Source organism: Helianthus annuus, chromosome 8, assembly GCF_002127325.2.
Source record: "Helianthus annuus cultivar XRQ/B chromosome 8, HanXRQr2.0-SUNRISE, whole genome shotgun sequence".
In the NCBI taxonomy this organism is placed as follows: Eukaryota; Viridiplantae; Streptophyta; class Magnoliopsida; order Asterales; family Asteraceae; genus Helianthus; species Helianthus annuus.
In genome coordinates, this window is record NC_035440.2 from 7,602,418 (window position 1) to 7,621,301 (window position 18,884).

The 18,884-nt window shown below is 37.2% G+C and overlaps 1 protein-coding gene across 3 annotated transcripts; it reads left to right on the forward strand.

Moving 5' to 3' along the window:
- Positions 1-8,466: 8,466 nt before the first annotated feature.
- LOC110871954 (nuclear pore complex protein NUP155) lies at positions 8,467-17,565 on the forward strand. 3 transcript variants are annotated; one of them, XM_035976402.1, is made up of 12 exons: positions 8,467-8,872; positions 9,979-10,148; positions 10,254-10,356; positions 10,425-10,687; positions 10,771-12,400; positions 12,485-12,697; positions 13,233-13,480; positions 13,564-14,151; positions 14,239-14,563; positions 15,230-15,448; positions 15,865-16,193; positions 17,187-17,565. In XM_035976402.1, exons 1-12 carry the CDS (start codon positions 8,714-8,716, stop codon positions 17,302-17,304), a joined length of 4,365 nt encoding a protein of 1,454 aa, XP_035832295.1. In that variant the 5' UTR covers positions 8,467-8,713; the 3' UTR covers positions 17,305-17,565. The 3 variants fall into 3 exon arrangements, with proteins under 3 accessions (XP_035832295.1, XP_021976415.1, XP_035832296.1); XM_022120723.2 differs by having other exon boundaries at positions 8,468-8,872; positions 10,230-10,356; XM_035976403.1 differs by lacking the exons at positions 8,467-8,872; positions 9,979-10,148 and having other exon boundaries at positions 10,239-10,356; positions 10,441-10,687.
- The last annotated feature ends 1,319 nt before the right edge of the window (positions 17,566-18,884 follow it).

The following is an 18,884-nucleotide window of genomic DNA, read 5'->3' on the forward strand; positions in this document are numbered from 1 at the left end:
TCGGGCCACAAACCGTTGGGATACGGAACGAAATCAAGGTTAGTAAGATGTTTAGCTTGTGGTTATGCGTAAGTATTGATATAATTAAATGTTTATAGTATGCCTATGATGATATGTTGACCTCTCGTATGTATATACGAAGATAACTAGAAGTAACATTAGTAATGGGATGTTAAGGATAACTCAAAGAGAACAAAATGAAAGATCGTATATGATGTATGAGTAGAATGAAATAAATCGATTTAGTTCGATTAGTAAATGTATGAATGTATTATGCTTAATTAGAAAGGTAGAAACAAACTGTCAATTTAGGTTTGTGCGACCAAAAACCTGAATATAACCTCGAGTACGGTTTTGCATTAGTACGCATATTGAATGAATTCAATGAATGAATCGCTAGTAAGGATGTTTGCTTGGAACTAGCTTCATACAATGAAAACGACACTAATAAGAGCTCTGGATCAGACTCTGGGTTTTATGGGATTGTGAAAGTAAATTACATAATTTAACAACGTAAGGACAATGCGTACAATCATGTCTAGGTATGAAACAAACTTTTGACCAAGATCCCGAATGTATTCATGTTGTAATGAGCATCGTGAATAAATAGGTGAAAAGTAAGAGTAGTATTGGTCTACTAAGAATGGGAAAGGTTTCGGGGACGAAACCTTCTTTAAGGGGGGTAGACTTGTAACGCCCCAAAACTCGAATATTTACATTCATCATACGATTCCATATGATGAAACATAAAACAAAATGACTAGACTATTTAACCATTTAAATGGTTTAGTTAAAACAAATAAAGAATGAATTTGGGACAATTATGAATACATAACAAACATGAGGGGCTGAATTTGGAGATTTAGGATGAAGTTTGGATTAAATGTAAAAGGCAGAATTTTACTATGTGTAATGTGTGTGTGTGTGTCGTATATGGAGAGGAAGAAAGAGGAGAAATCCTCTCAAGAACAAGAATGCAAATTCAGCCAAATCAAACCCAAGATCAAAGGAAAAACATTGCATGGATGAAGATCTCTCATCATCTAGCTCTAATAAGCAAGTGGTAAGTTGAATTTAACGTTTTGGTGATATTTGATGAAGTGGGTTATGTGTAATCCGTGAATGTATTATGAAATTGAATATGAATGTTAGTTAATATCAATGTGTTAAAGTTGTAATATGCTTAATTTGGATGGTATTGATGAGTTAGGATAAAACCCAATTAGAATTGTAGGAAGATGAAGTATAGTGAAGATTTATGATGAATTGTGTAATGTTGATGTTAGAGTAGTGTTATAGAAAGTAGTTAGATGGATAAATTGATATAGACATATGATGCTTGGTTATGATGATGATTTGTGAAAGATTATGTTAATCCATGATTGAACTACGAAGAATGTGCTTTAATTAGTTGTACATTGTGCTAAGGTAGTGGTACGCACACCAAGTGTTTGATGAAATGTCTAAGTGAAGTTAAGATGTGAGATTGTATGAAATGGCTTGATATATATATATATGAATGAGATGAGGTAATGATGTAATTAGTAGTATACTAACTTGAAGAATGTGCTTTAGATGGAACTCATACAAGAATTCGGGTTGAATGTGTGTCTTGGTCAAGACTATGCATTAAGGACTTGTACATTGTGTTTTATATCACTAGGTGATCATGTGATTGTAAGCACATTTGCATCATGAGTAAGAAATATATATAGTGTCTTTAATATAGCATAAATGATGTTACGGATATAGGTGAATAAGTCGGAAGTTCATATGATAAACTGTTGACTTCTGAAAGTCAACTACGAATATGAAGCACAATTTGACTTGTTGTTGTAAAGGTAGGATATTAGAAAGTCGTATAGTACATGTTACATCTATACGCGTTATATGAAATGACATGGTAAATTGTATGAGTTTGAAAGGACGTGAAATTGGGTATATGTCTTATACTTGTTATAATTGACTAATGAAAGTCAAATGTGAAATATGCAATTGATATGATCTTTAACATGTACAATTGTGTATGCTAACGAGAATGTGAATTGGTGGCATGAAAGCAGAGGAATCATATCAAGATGGACTCAAGCATGAAAGGCTAACGGGTCAAGAGGAGGCAAGGAAGTGGATACGGACACGGATGCACAAGGTAAGTGATTTCCGAATCACTTCTTAGTTTGTTAAGTAAGGTTATGATCTAGTTAATTAGGCATGATAATTGAAGTCAAATAAGAAGGGTTGTATGAAATTGATGATTTACGTTAAGTAGGCCGAATGGGTCAAAGTTGTGGCTTTATTACTATACCGGAAGGGTTGTATAAGTAATTGATTACGGTACTATAACCGGGTATGGGTAGAATTGTACATAAGTACGCTAACCAAGAATCGGAGACGCGGATTGATAGTCTAAAGACTCGGTTGTGAGTCATGGTTAATAGACAAACAATTTCGCATTTGAAATTGTATTAACAAAGTTTGCTTTCGTAAAAATGAATGACATGAATAGGTTTAATGCATACCGGGTATCGGGTGCATAAATCCCAAGTACGAACCCCGGATAATGTAAAAGTATTATAGCTATAACGTTTATGTAAGTTTTGGGTTAAAACAAATGAGTAGTTTGACGAAAACATGAACGGGTCGAATAAGTGAAAGCGGGTATATAAAGCCGAGAGCTTAAGTGAATATTTTCCTTAAACCGGATGTTGGATTTCAAGTTCATATGATAGAATGTGAATTTACAAGCATGTAGGAAGAAACGGGAGGCTAAACGGGTAAACGGTTCAAAAGTTATGCGTGTTTTAGTGCGTACGGACGACGAAACGTAGCTGCAGCAAGAAACACCTCTTAACTTAAGAGGAGTGCAAAAGAAACACATCTTAACATAAGAGGAGTTCAACAGAACACCTTTTAACTTATGCACAATGCAGAGACCGTCGGCGACGGGCGTCGCCGACGGCTTAGGGGGCGTCGCCGACGGCCTTCCCATGTTCAAAAAAACCTGAAAATTGTTACCTAAGTTGATTTGGGTATAGTAGGCTTCGGTTTGTTATCCGCGGACCACGGCGGGCCTCCCAAACATGATTTTAATCGTTCTTCTGACGTCTATGGGCTATAAATCTAAGTCTAAGTACCACGTGATTAATATATGGATATACAAGAGGTATGTAAGATCTTGAACGTGTACGTAAGAGTGCATGTACATATGTAGACATGTATTTGGTATATATGAAGGTACGTATGAGTGTATGCATGTATGTAGAGATATAAGAAGGTATGTACGTATGTAGATGTGTAGGTATGCATGTAAGAATGTATGTATGTATGATAGAGATACGACGAGTAATACGTTATTAATAGTGTGCCTTGAGAATGAAAAGTAATGCAGGTACATTATCGAAGCCTCACCAGGATATGGATACACAGATGAATTGCTTAAAGTCAGAAAGATACCGAAATGGGAAGTGTACGAGACTGAATCTTGTTTATGTATTATGTACTAATGTTATGAATGTATGTGGTGAGTGCAGGTTGTACGAATCACGGGCGGTTATCACGAGCAATAGAGATCGAAGACCGAGTCATAAGATAGATTGTACGGGGATAATTGAGTATGTACTTTAGTAAACAGGACGTATACTTTATTTTTGTAAAAGATACATATTAAGACGAACTTTCAAGTAAGTCGAGATGTTTTTAATGAAATAAATTTTTATGGCACAAATTTCCGCTGCGACTTTTTGTCAAATACGTGTTAGGGTCTTACAAGTTGGTATCAGAGCCCCGGTTTGAGAGAATCAAGTACGAGAGGATAGGTACTTGGACTCAAACCTGTGTGCTCTTGTGATAAGGAACCCGTACAATCCATGACTCGATCAAGATCTAAAGGTAGAAATGGAATGAAAATGTGTATGTATGTATTCACATGAATAAAACTAACAGTATGTTATGTGTAAGGTAAGCATAGTTGCTTGGAAAGGATGATCCGTGAATGCGGTCTAGGACCGGCATCAAGGCAAGTAATAATACGAATTGACCCCAGGTACGTAAACTTAACATGTGGGCATATGAAATGGTATAATTAAGTAAGTGAAAACATATTTTAAATGAAATATAATAATGACATGGTAAAGAAGTTTTGAAAATATTACACGTGCCGAAACTTAATTCTGCGGACAGTACACAAGAAACGTATGACGTTCGTGAGATCGTGATAATTGTTACAGGTATGTTCGTTGATCGGAGTGTCGCGCTCCGGTCAAAGATAATATTTATATGCCCAAATTACCCTTAACAATGTGTTAGTGGTAGTAAGGGGTCGATCCACGAAGAGTATGTGGTTTGTGTATGGATTTGACTGAATTATAAGAACTTGTCACAATTATGAAGCTTGCTAAAGTGTTTTTGTATTTTTGTTTAATAAAAAGATGTGAATTTGAACTACGGGAAATGAATTACTTAATTAACAACTACTACTTAATGATTGCAAGAAATTTTGATATGAGAACAATAATAATAAAAAGGAATCACACCCGGGTTCGGTAATTGCTAAACTAGGATTTCTACAAGTTTTAGTTTCAACTCAAATGCATTTGATTAACGGATTTAGTGTACCGTGACTTAGGTGCTACTAACTATCAACGCTCCGAAGAACGGACAAGAAGACACTTTGTAATCAACACAAGTAAATCCTAACAATGATAATGCACAATTACATATCACCGTTTCGTGAAGTCATAACTTTTAACATCGCTCGACAATTCACGAATTCACAACAAATGTAACACTATTATCAAAAGTTTCAAAAATCAAATACAAATTGTAACTAAGTTAAAACATGTACAATTCGAAACCCTAGAATTAACAACTACCTACACCGGGGTGAAACCGAGATGATTAGCCGCTCATGGTTGAAGAAGCTTGATCACCGGATGTTTGGAACGCGGAAGGATTCATCTTTGAAGCTTGCTTGGATGGAGAATTGATGGATGATTGGGGTTTGTGGGTGAAAATGGTGAGTGTGAATGAAGGATGGAGAACTAGGGTTTAATGGAGGAATTGGGGATTCGATGGTGATTCGGTTGTGTAGATGATGGATGATGGAATGGTTCGTGATTGAGAGTGTAAGAGATGGTGTATATTGGCTCCAAGATGATTATTCAAACTCAAGAGAAGTGTAACCCCCGAAATCCATGAGTCCCCACCAATAAAAATCGAACTTGACCCTTAATTCCTCAAATTTTCGCGTTGCTGGTTTTGACAAGCCGTCGCCGACGGCCCTCAACCCGTCGGCGACGGACCCTGGTTTTGTCTCCTGCTCCGACGCGTTAATTGACTGGTTACGGGAAAAAGAGAGCCGACGGGTTTATCTGGGGGGCGTCGCCGACGGTCTGGACCCCGTCGGCGACGGGCTCTCCTTTGTGAATCCTCCATTTTTCGCTCCCGACTCTCCCGGTTGATCCATGACGCATTCTGGTGCTTCGGTTTTCAACCTGGTGATCCGTAAAGCTCCCGAAAAGTTCCTTAAACTTCATTAAACCTGCAAAACACAAATCTAATTAAAAGTAGGCTATTCCCGATTAAAAGTCAAGTAAAAACATCAACTTAAGCATTAACGAACACCGGTTTTCAACCACGCATCATTCGTTAGAATTAGGTAGTAGGTGGACGTGGGGGTGAAGAGAAATGCAAGACTTTCATGAATGAAAGTATGAATGATATGTTAGAATCCGCGGGACGGATTCGAAACATGAAGGAAATGAAAGTATGAATGATGTGTTAGAATCCGCGAGATGGATAAAAAGCATGAAAGGAATGAAGTATGAATGACCTGTTTGAATCCACGAGACGGATTCAACACGCTTAAGGAATGAAAGATATGAATGGAATGTTTGAATTTGCGAGACGGATTCAAGGAATGAAAGGCTTGAATGGAATGTTTGGATCCGCAAGACGGATTCAAGGAATGGAATGCAGAAATGATATGTTTGAATCTGCGAGACGAATTCAAATCATAGAAGGAAGAAAATGTATGAATTGTAGGTTAGAAACCGCTAGACGGATTCAAAATATAGAAGTAATAAAAGGTATGGGTGTTACATTCGAATCCGCAGGACGGATTTAAAACATATAAAGGATAAAATCTACCCACATCAGAGTTGTGTCAATAGTTGACCGTAGTTATGTCAAACGAATCCTATGAGTAAATGTAAAGTAAATGAGCAAAAGAATGATCGTAATGGGCACGCAAACCTAAGTTTTAAAATGAAAGAAAGAAGTTTTAAACCCGTTATGTGTTAGATGTGTTGGTAAATGACTCTTGGGAGTCGGAACGAATGACGGGCTACGACCCGAACAATAACTTAAGTATGGATGGGAAGGGGGATTTTTGCAAAAAGGTTAATGAAATAATTATAAGAATGAAAGATTTGTGAGCATTTAAAACCCCGAATAAAGTAAATTTGGAGAAAAAGTAATAATGACAAGTATCGATGGAAAATACTAATTTCGATGTTGGGCTTGTTGGCCATGTTCATCTGAACAAGACTTTGTTGAAAGGATGCGCATAGACGGATGCTCAACAAATCAATGGAAACAATCAATGTAGAACTCATGAAGAAATGGGCCGATTCGGGCCACAAACCGTTGGGATACGGAACGAAATCAAGGTTAGTAAGATGTTTAGCTTGTGATTATGCGTAAGTATTGATATAATTAAATGTTTATAGTATGCCTATGATGATATGTTGACCTCTCGTATGTATATACGTTATTAATAGTGTGCCTTGAGAATGAAAAGTAATGCAGGTACATTATCGAAGCCTCACCAGGATATGGATACACAGATGAATTGCTTAAAGTCAGAAAGATACCGAAATGGGAAGTGTACGAGACTGAATCTTGTTTATGTATTATGTACTAATGTTATGAATGTATGTGGTGAGTGCATGTTGTACGAATCACGGGCGGTTATCACGAGCAATAGAGATCGAAGACCGAGTCATAAGATAGATTGTACGGGGATAATTGAGTATGTACTTTAGTAAACATGACTTATACTTTATTTTTGTAAAAGATACATATTAAGACGAACTTTCAAGTAAGTCGAGATGTTTTTAATGATAGAAATTTTTATGGCACAAATTTCCGCTGCGACTTTTTGTCAAATACGTGTTAGGGTCTTACAAATATAAGAAACTGTACTGACTTATCAATATGTAAAACATATTGAGTAATAAAAGAAACTGGACTGATTGAGAAACTGATGATTCAATAAGGTGCTGTTTGTTTTTTCAGAGGTAAAACGTCTGCAGTCCGCGGACAACATCTGCAGACATCTTGGCAGCATAGGTGGACCAAACCTCTGCAGTTTGCAAGAAAAAGACTGTTTGTTTTTTAACTGCTGCAAACTGCTGAAATAAACAGAAATACAAATAAACGGATTTATTAAACTTAAACGGAGTTTATAATAAATTTTCACTTCATTTTAAAACATTCCAATAAATCACCTCAAGAACAATTCAACTTCTTACAACCTACTATTAAAACCATTCACATTAAACAACATATATTTAGTTAAAAATCTAACAAGTCTAATGGCCAAATTAGAAATCAAGTAAAAGTATGTTGGTGCTAATTGAAATTAATCATACTGCAATGATAACTGCAATTGGAACTGTTTAACATATAAACACCATAATTGAAAGATTAACAAAATATAAACACCAGAATTAATGTTTATGAACTAATATTAACAAAATAACAATTATAAACTGACACTAGACAAAAATTAGATCTGAAAGAACAATTATAATAAGAACAATTTTTTGACAAAAATTAAAAGTTAAGAACATACCATGCGTGGTGTCGGCTGGGAGGCAGAGAAGCACCGATGGTGGAGGTTGACGACGGAGAAGGTCGATGTCGATAGTGGAGGCAGTACAGCGACAGTGGAGGCAGAGAAAGTGGAGGTCGACAACGGAGAAGGTGGAAGTCGAGGTCGAGGGCGGAGAAGGTGGAGGTGTCGACGGTGGAGGCTGAGAAGGTGGAGGGGTTGACGGAGATGTGGGGGTGGCGAATGAGGTGGAGGTGTCGGTTGGAGAAGGATGCTTGGGGTTTGAGTGTTTTGAAAGAGCAGAGAGGTATAGAAGAGCCTTGAAGATGTGATGCCAGGTCTGCGCGAAGAAGATGTATAGAAGAGTTTTTTTAATGAAATCATTTCCAAAAAACAAACACGTTACAGACTCAAACGTCTGTACGTCGTCTGCGTGGGGCAGATATAAGAGGTTATGAAGTGTATTTCACAAAAAACAAAACCCTCTTATAAACCTAAGATTAACCGAAGCCTTCTTTCGGTTATCTTACCATAATTTTACAATTTTAACCCCCGTAAGCCTCCTTTTGGTTATCTTACCCTAATTTTACAATTTTAGCCCTTGTACAACACAAAATTTGAGAAATCACAACTCCGCTTAATTCGCCCGCCAGTATTTTCAGCAACCACTCCATTAAATCCCCAAATCCACATAAACCCTAAAAATCTCTTCTTCCATTCACAAAACCCCCAAATCTTCCAAATTGCAAACATCAAAACCCTAGCGCCCAATGCAACAACATCTCCTATCATCATCATCATCGTCAAATTAGTTCCACACTCTTCCAGATTATCATCATCATCATCTCAACCGTCAACAATTAGCATTCTCCGACGAAGATGTCGCGCGAAAACGAGATCGGAATACGCGATATTGTCAAAGCGAGTGTCGTTGTCAGTGACCGAATCGGTAGAGATGTTTCAGCGCAGCTTGATTTGGAAGAAGCTCTAGAAGCTTCTAGATATACTAGTCATCCTTACTCTACTCACCCTAGAGAGGTATACATTGAATGTTTGTTGTTAGGATATGTAATAATTAGGTTAATTTGAAAATTGAAAGTTAAATTAGCTCTTATTTGTTTTGCTAGTTTTTATATAGGGTAGTGTAGGCTGCTTTTAGGACAAAAAGGTAGAACTTTGGGCTGAATTTAATAGGATAAGTAAGTAAGTAAGTAAGTTATGAACTTGTAATTGTTAGTAGATAGTAGTTTAAGAGCTTTAATAGAACTGATTTATAAGAGTTTGACTGATTGACTCAGATAGTCAAAGCTTTTTAAGAGTTTGCCTAATGGTCAGAAGTTTGATTTAGGAACAATAAGGATAGAACTTTGGACTGACTTCATTGGGATAAGTTATGACTTATGAACATATAATTGTTGCTAAATACTAGTTTACGAGCTTCGGTAGGACTGTTTCTTTAGAGTTTGACTTGGATAGTTAAAGATTTTTAAAGTCGGTGTGCATACTAGGTGTTTTATTATGGCTGTTGAGTGTTGAATAGGTGTATCGGTAAACAATGGTTAGAACTCAGAAGTTTGATTTAGTGACCTTGTTACGGTGGTTGAGTTTAGGCGAGTGAAGATTTGAAAAGCTTAGTGTAATAATTGTGTTAAATTTTACGGTTCATGGAGCAATCATGTGTTAGACTTTGTGTGGATTTTTGGTTGTTTCAGTTTTAATGTACGATTCAGGTGTCATAATTGACTTATTACATGCTTGTTCCAAACAAAAAGCGGAGTGGCATTACCTATATTCCAAAAAAAAGATTCCGGTTTCCTTTTTTTACTCAGATTAACCGATTTGCAGATTTGTATATATAGCGTCAAGGGTTTAACAAACGGAATGCCTTGTAAAGCACTGCCAACTACAAATCACAATAAAATTATTTTTGTTAAGAAAGATACAACCGTCACTCATGTTACCACTATCTTATGAGTGGATACAAGCATCTGATCTCGTGAGAGTATTTCTTTATAACTTGTTAGTCAAGCTTCATCAGAACGATGTAGATATATCTGATAACATCATGCCAATGAAAAAGACAAAGTTGCATGCCTTAATTGATACTCTTGACTTATATCTATTTTTTTCTAATGTTATTGCAGTGGCCTCCATTGGTCGAAGTAGTAGATAGCAGGGAATTACCCTCAGTACTCATCGAAAGATATAATGCTGCTGGTGGTGAAGGCACGGCCTTATGTGGAATATTTCCTGAAATCCGTAGAGCATGGGCATCTGTTGATAATTCTCTATTCCTCTGGCGGTTTGATAAATGGTAAGCAGTATCATTACAAATATTATTGTTCTTTTTCACAACGTCTATAACCATCTTAACCTTATTCATCTTTTAATTCAGGGATGGTCAATGCCCCGAATACAGTGGTGAAGAACAAGCTATATGTGCTGTCGGTTTGGTCAAAACCAAGCCCGGAATTTTTGTAGAAGCTATTCAATATCTTTTAGTCTTGGCAACTCCCATTGAGGTAATTAGTTGTACTTTTTTTCTTGGTTAATTTAATTTTATTTGTTACTCAAGTTTAGTGTTTCTCAGTTGCTTCTTATTGGAGTATGCTGCTCTGGAAGTGGTGATGGATCGGACCCGTACGCAGAGGTTTCACTACAACCGTTACCTGAATACACGATACCATCTGATGGAGTTACTATGACATGTATTGCATGCACAAATAGAGGTCATATTTTCTTGGCGGGCCGTGATGGGCATATTTATGAACTGCATTATTCTACGGGTTCGGGTTGGTACAAACAGTGCCGTAAAGTTTGTTTGACAGCTGGCCTTGGTAGTGTGGTTTCAAGGTATACATACGAGTTTTTTTATGTGCATAGTTTCCTTTTTCTGTTAAATTTTGTTGACTGTATTTTTCCACTTTACGTTTCAGGTGGGTGGTACCAAATGTATTCAAATTCGGGGCTGTGGACCCCATTGTCGAAATGGCTGTTGATAACGAGAGGCACATTTTGTATGCCCGGACCGAAGAAATGAAAATTCAAGTCTATTCATTAGGTCAGGATGGTAACGGGCCACTTAAAAAGGTGACAGAGGAGAAGAACTTAATCAATCAGCGGGAACTGCATAGTAGCGGCAGGCAGGCGGCAGCATCCAGATCTTCCGCTAGACCAACAAAAACTTCTATAGTTTCAATATCTCCTTTATCTATCGTAGAGTCAAAATGGCTGCATCTTGTAGCAATTTTGTCTGATGGAAGAAGAATGTATCTTACAACCACTAAATCCAGTGGAACTTTCGGTAATAATCTTCAAAAACCAAGTTGCTTGAAGGTTGTCACGACTCGACCCGCACCTCCGTTGGGTGTGGGTGGCGGGTTATCATATGGGCCACTTTCTCTTGCTGGTCGATCGCAAAGCGAAGATCTTTCGTTAAAGATTGAGTCAGCACATTACTCATCCGCAACACTTGTTCTTTCTGATTCATCTCCTTCGACTACTTCATCACTTCTAATCGCAAACCGAGATTCAACTTCAACCACACAGTCAACATCTTCATCCACTAACTTAGGGACAAGTGTCAGAAGCTCAAGGGCATTAAGAGAATGCGTTTCTACTCTCCCGATTGAAGGACGAATGCTGGCTGTAGCTGAAGTTCTACCGTTACCCGAAACAGCTGCAACCGTGCATTCATTGTATTCGCAACTTGAGTTTGTCGGATACGATAATTTCGGTGAGTCGTTCGAGAAGTTGGCTGGAAAACTATGGGCTAGAGGTGATTTGCCAACTCAGCATATACTGCCACGTAGGCGGATGATTATTTTTAGTACAATGGGGATGATGGAACTTGTTTTCAATCGACCCGTAGACATTTTAAGACGGCTGCTTGAGTCAAACACACCAAGAACAATACTCGAGGATTTCTTTAACCGATTCGGGCCCGGTGAGGCTGCTGCCATGTGTCTAATGCTGGCTGCACGGATCGTACACACAGAAAATTTCATAAACAATGTTGTTGCTGAGAAGGCGGCTGAAGCCTTTGAAGACCCACGGGTCGTGGGTTTACCCCAGGTTGACGGTAGCGGGGCATTGGCTAACACCCGAACTGGAGCCGGTGGGTTTAGCATGGGTCAAGTGGTTCAAGAGGCTGAACCCGTATTCTCCGGTGCACATGAAGGGTTATGTTTGTGTGCTTCACGGTTGCTTCTGCCTGTTTGGGAGCTACCCGTTATGAGTTCCTCCGACGCCGCTAACGAAAATGGAATAGTCGGGTGCCGACTTTCGGTGGAAGCAATGCAAGTTCTAGAAGATAAACTTCGGTCTCTCGAAAAGTTTTTACGATCTAGGAGGAATCAAAGAAGAGGACTTTACGGTAGTGCTGGTTTGGGAGATTTGACGGGCTCTATTTTGATTGGGACGATTGCTGACGTGGCAACTGGTGATAGGAGTATGACAAGGAACATATACAGTCCGTATTCTCGGAATTTAGAGTCCGGTGCAGCAGGCACGTCTAATAAAAGGCAACGACTTCCTTACAGTCCTGCAGAATTGGCTTCCATGGAGGTAAATAACTAAATATAAGTCTAATGTAACATGTATAAATGCATATTTGTTAAGTTATTATTAATAAAGATATGTGGCTTGTAGGTGAGGGCTATGGAGTGTGTAAGGCAGCTGTTGCTTAGATGTGGTGAAGCTTTATTTCTCCTCCAGCTTCTTTCGCGGCATCACGTCACTCGGTTAATTCAATCCTTTGACTCAAGTACGAAGCAGGCGTTAATTCAGTTAACTTTTCACCAGCTCGTCTGCTCTGAAGATGGTGATAGACTTGCTACAAGGCTTGTATCTGCTCTAATGGAGGTAGTTAAATTTAGAAAAGAGTAAAATGCCCTTTCTATCCCTAAGGTTTTGCCAGTTTTGCGACTTTCGTTCAAATGTTTGTTTTTCCGCATCTGGATCCAAAAGGTTTGAAATTTTGCCATTTTCATCCGGCTAGTTAACTCCATCTAGTTTTCTTTGTCAAGTCAGGGATATTTCTTCCTTTTTTGTTAACTTAAGGGCAATTCAGTCTTTTTCAGAGTATTCTATTTTTTACATAAAGTGGAAAAGACACCGAATTGCCCTTTAAGTTAGCAAAAAAGACGGAAATATCCATGACTTAACGGAGAAACATGGGTGGAGTTAACAAGCCGGATGAAAATGGCAAGATTTCATACCTTTTGGATCCAGATGCGGAATAACAAACCTTTGGATGAAAGTCGCAAAACTGGCCAAACCTCGGAGGGATGAAAATGGAAATTTACTCTTTAGAAGAAAATTAATAATTTACTATATCATGTTTTTAAAACTATGCTTGTATAGTTGTATCCCTAATATTGGATTCTTGATATTATAGTATTACACGGGTCCAGACGGTAGGGGAACGGTGGATGATATTAGCGGCAGGTTACGTGAAGGTTGTCCAAGTTTTTATCAAGAATCTGATTACAAATTCTACTTGGCTGTTGAGTGTCTCGAGAGAGCTGCTGCTGCTACTAATAACGATGAGAGAGAAACACTTGCTAGAGATGCCTTCAGTAAACTGAGCGGTGTTCCTGAGTCTGCAGATCTCCAAACCGTTTGCAAACGGTTCGAGGACTTGAGGTAACAGGCCAAAGTCAAAACTGTCACCAATGGTTCCAAATAACAAATTTTCTTTTAATTCTTTATTACAATTTTTTTTGCAGATTTTATGAAGCTGTGGTTCGATTGCCTCTACAAAAGGCACAGGCTTTAGACCCTGCAGGAGATGCTATGAATGAACAACTTGAGGCTGGAGCCCGGGCCCACGCATTTGCTCAGAGACAACGGTGCTATGACATCATCACTAGTGCGTTACGGTCTCTAAAAGGCGAAGCGTCACAGAGAGAATTCGGGTCACCAATCAGACCGTCTGCACAGTCTTCGCTTACTCCAGCTGCTAGAAAGAAATACATATGCCAGATTATTCAACTTGGAGTGCAATCATCCGATAGAATCTTTCATGAGTATCTGTACCGAACCCTTATTGATTTAGGGCTTGAGGATGAACTGTTGGAGTTCGGTGGGCCTGATTTAGTACCTTTCTTACAGAACGCGGGTCGCGAGCCTACAACAGGAGCTTCTCCACTGGGACATTCGGGAGCACCGATTCCCGCTCACCAAACGAAATACTTTGAGCTTTTAGCACGTTACTACGTACTAAAACGGCAGCATGTTCTTGCAGCACATGTACTCTTACGGTTAGCAGAAAGGCGATCCAACGGCTTGGAAAATTTCTCCACACTCGATCAAAGGTACCTTATAATATCTTTGCAGCCATCTTTTCTATATACTCATAACTGGTTTGAACGGTATTTACTGTATACTTTTTTCGATTTCAGACGCCAATACCTAAGCAATGCGGTTATTCAGGCTAAAAGTGCAAGTGATGGTGACAGTTTAACAAATTCTTCTAGAGATAGTGGGTTACTAGATTTGCTTGAGGGGAAACTAACCGTTTTACAATTTCAAATTAAAATCAAAGAGGAACTTGAGAGGCTTGTTTCTAAGTTAGAGTCTGCTCCTAGTACATCCGAATCTGCCCCAAGTAATTCTGAAGCTGAATATCTTCAAACGGTAAAGGAAAAATTGAAGGAGTTATCGTTGGATTTAAAAAGCATCACGCAATTATACAATGAATATGCTGTTCCATTTGAGCTTTGGGAGGTATAGTACTTTTCATTCTCTTTTTTGACAGTAGGCCTGTAAATGAACCGAATGAACATGAACAAAGTCGTGTTCGTGTTCGTTCATTTAACTTTAACCAAACACGAACATTAACATATAATCGGACACATTATTTTGTTCATGTTCGTTTATTAAGAAAATGGGCATTTTCGTGTTCGTTTATGTTTGTTCGTTTAAAACCTAAACGAACAGTTCACGAACATAAAGTAATTTTTAAAATTAATAAGTGATTAATAACGATAACTTGCGTTGGAATACCCATTTTTGTTACTATAAAGCCCAATTACCAATTAGTTATATTTATATAAGTAGTTAGAAAGTTGCTTTTATGTGTAACATTTATACAAATATAACTCCTTATGCATTTAAATTGAAACGAACATAAACGAACAAACATAAGCAAATGTAAATATACGAACGTAAATGAACCAACATAAACGAACGCTCACGAGCATAAATGAACGAACAAAACGTGTGTTCATGTTCGTTCATTTATTAAATAAACGAAAACAAACGAACTTTCCGCTAAACAAGTTGATGAACGTTCAGTTCGTTTACACTTTACAGGCCTATTTGACAGTTTTGGAAAATTTTACGGTATAAAGCCAGATCTATTATGATTAATATTTATTCTTTCGTTTTCAGATATGTTTAGAAATGCTATATTTCGCAAGCTATTCTGGTGATACTGACAGTAGCATTGTAAGGGATACGTGGGGCCGACTGATGGATCAAGCTCTCTCAAAGGGCGGTATTGCCGAAGCTTGTGCTGTATTAAAGAGGATCGGTTCACATGTTTATCCAGGAGACAGTGCCGTTTTACCTTTAGATACATTATGCTTACATCTTGAGAAAGCTGCGTTGGTATGGACCCGCTTGTTTATTAGGTTCTATAAATTCTTGAAATGCATTTTTAGATGTTTAACTCGTGGGTTACCACCCTCGCTCCGCTGTGTGTTCAAAACATAGATAAAAATAAGCAAATCGCAAGAGTTAAAGTTGTTTGATGTTTTAGTTAAGGGGCTAAGCATGTCATTATTGAAGTTGAGGGGCTAAACATGTCATTATTAAAGTTGAGAGGCTAAAGTTGTTTATTATTAAAGTTGAGGAGCTAAAGATGTTTATTAATAAAGTTGAGGGGCTAAAGTTGTTTAGTTAAGGGGCTAAACATGTCATTAAAGTTAAGGGGTTAAAGTTGGTTAATGCTAAAGTCGAGGGGCCAAAGTTGGTTGATATGACAAAATAGCATATTTATAGTATATATTGATATTTTAATGCAGGATCGATTTGTTTCGGGAGCTGAAATAGTTGGTGACGAGGATGTTGCAAGAGCGCTTCTGGCAGCTTGCAAGGGGGCAGTAGAACCGGTTTTGAACACGTATGATCAGTTGTTGTCTAGTGGTGCGGTCTTGTTGTCACCAACTCTGAAATTGAGGCTTTTGCGGTCGGTGCTGGTTGTGCTCCGGGAATGGGCCGTATCTACTTCTGCACGTGGAATGGGTTCAAGCCCAATTGGGACTTCACTAATTCTCCGTGGAACGTTTTCAATGGATCAAAGAACTGCGATAAGTCATGGAGTTCGTGATAAGATTGCAAGTGCTGCAAACAGGTAAACTTAAATGCCATTTTAGTCCCTGTGCTTTGAGTCATTTTGGCAGTTTAGTCCAAAGGTTACATTTTTTGCCTGTGGGTCCAAAAAGGTTTCACCGTTGCCATTTTAGTCCACTAGGTTAAGTTAATCCATTTTCTCTGTTAACGAGAAGGGTAGTTCGGTCATTTTATATGTAAAGGCAATTCGGCCATATAAAATGACTGAATTGTCCTTCTTGTTAACAGAAAAAATGGATGAAGTTAACCCAGTGGACTAAAATGGCAATGGTAAAACCTTTTTGGACCACAGGCGAAAAATGAAACCTTTGGATTAAACTGGCAAAATGGCCCAAACCATAGGGACTAAAATGACATTTAACTCTTTCTTTTTTTTTATACAAGTTTGTATGGGTATATATGAAATTAATCATTTATAGTGAGTGGCGGTTTCATATATACCCCTACAAACTTGCAAGATATCATATATACCCTTGGAAAATTATAAATATCATATATACCCTTACAAAGTAGTTGAAATATATCATATATATACCAATTCATTAAAAAGAATTTAATAAATGACAATTTTACCCTTATTTTTTTAAAGTTTTGCAATCTCATTTATGACCTTTAACTTTAGATATTATATTTTCTCATTTCTAGCTTAATTTCTTTAGCTTAAATATTATATATGAAGAATACTATTGTTTATAAAAAAATGGGTAAAAATAAATTTAAGCTTAAAATGTGTTATATAAAAATATGAAGTTAAAAGATGAGTATATATGAAAACTTGAAGTTCAAAAAACAAGGGTAAAATGATTATTTATTAGATTGTTTTTAATATATATTGAGTATATTTGATATATTATCTATTTTGTAAGGGCATATATGATATTTTTAGTTTTTGTTGGGTATATGTGAAATTTTCAAGTTTGTAAAGGTATATATGAAATTAATCCTTATAGTAAAACCGTCTCTAATTGCTTTATTTTTATGTGTTGGTCAACAGGTATATGACTGAAGTACGGAGACTGGCGTTGCCGCAGAGCCAAACGGACGCGGTTTACAGAGGTTTTAAAGAGCTTGAAGAGTCCCTTTTAACTTCCTTTTCTTTTGAGCGATTTTAACCTTCTTTTTTCGTCTTTGTTACTGTCGATTTTATTGTATGTGTTATATGGCTAATGATTATATCATTGAAAAGAATAAGAATTTTGTCATTAGTGCCGATATTTTTCTCTTCTTGTTTGTACTATTTGTTTAGAACACAGAAATGACACATCTGTAACATGTGTGTTTTAGATTGTTTTGTTCCCCTCTTTCATGTATTAGTAAACAATCATGAGATTTTGCAGAAAATGTCATCAATTTTGGTTGCTTAAATGATTAAATGTTGCAAAATAGGCTTATTTCTTTTGACTTGAGGTTTAATGATATTTTTGTTATCAAGTACATAGATTTGTAAATAAGATCAAAGGTAATTCAAGTGTGGTCATAACACTTTTGAAAGATGTAAAGTACAAATTTTATGTTTATATGTTAACATTTAACTCTTCCAGTGATAGCCTAAGGATTTTATCTCTTCCAAGGTTATAGTTGCATTAGATATTTGCCCGTAAATATAACAACGTTTCTCGCCTTCCATAGGTTCCAACACGAAATAAAAACGAGCCCATATATCAGTTATGTTAAAGGTGAAAACACCCCAATTATTTTATTATTAAATATAAACAAACATATCCAACCCAATTATTTTAGGGTTATTAGATTTTATTACCCTCAACTATTGTCTATTGACCGCTGCCACCCCCAACTATTACTTTGACGCCCGTCACCTCCAACTTAACACTTAGTGCAGTGACGGATCTAGAAAAAACGTTATAGGGGTAACATTTCAAAACAAAGAGGTAACAAAATCGAAAAAATGTCAAATTTTTCCAAAATTTACACTACCGCTACCCCTATTATAGTGCTAGGTCCGCCCCTGACTTAGTGTGTTATGTCACCACGTAGTTAACTGATCCCTAACTTTTGATCCTGTTACTACACTTTTTAGGGTGTCATAGGGATCTTGGGAATGTTTTAGGGATCTTAGGACACCCTCAAAAGTATAATAACAGGATCAAAGGTTAGTGATTTGGTGACAGAACACACTAAGTGTTAAGTTGGGAGTGACGGGAGTAAAAGTGATAGTTGGGGGTGACAGCGGCCAATAGCCAATAGTTAAGGGTGATAAAATCCAATAACTCATTATTTTATTATTGAACGTGAAAACACCCCAATAATACAAAGATTATCCAATATGGATTCATTTATTCTACGTGCTCAATGACGTCCGTGTCACCATCGTTGCTTATTCATAGATTCCCGTTGAATTTGGAATTTGTTTTTATTCAAATTTTGTATTTATATACATTATCCAATTTTATTGGATAAGAAAACATCTTTTGGCCGAACTAAATTATTTGTCTCCCACTTTAATAATCACAATGAACAAATACGTCGTTATCTCAATGTTCTCTTCTTTTTTGTAAACTACACATTGAATCACTGTTGCAGATATGAAAAAACACCCCATGACAAATATTTGTCTATGTATTGTGAATTTAAATATGTTACGAAATTAGTTTCAAGACTTTGTGCATTATATAATATAATAACTAGATCCACAAAAATACGGGACATAAGAGAGGCACATTAACATATGATT

Coding starts and splice junctions, on each gene's coding strand:
- LOC110871954 (XM_022120723.2), top strand. CDS start 8,714: ATGTCGCGCGAAAACGAGATCGGAATACGCGATATTGTCAAAGCGAGT. Junction 10,688..10,770: donor CTTGGTAGTGTGGTTTCAAG/GTATACATACGA, acceptor TTTACGTTTCAG/GTGGGTGGTACCAAATGTAT. Junction 12,401..12,484: donor CAGAATTGGCTTCCATGGAG/GTAAATAACTAA, acceptor TGTGGCTTGTAG/GTGAGGGCTATGGAGTGTGT.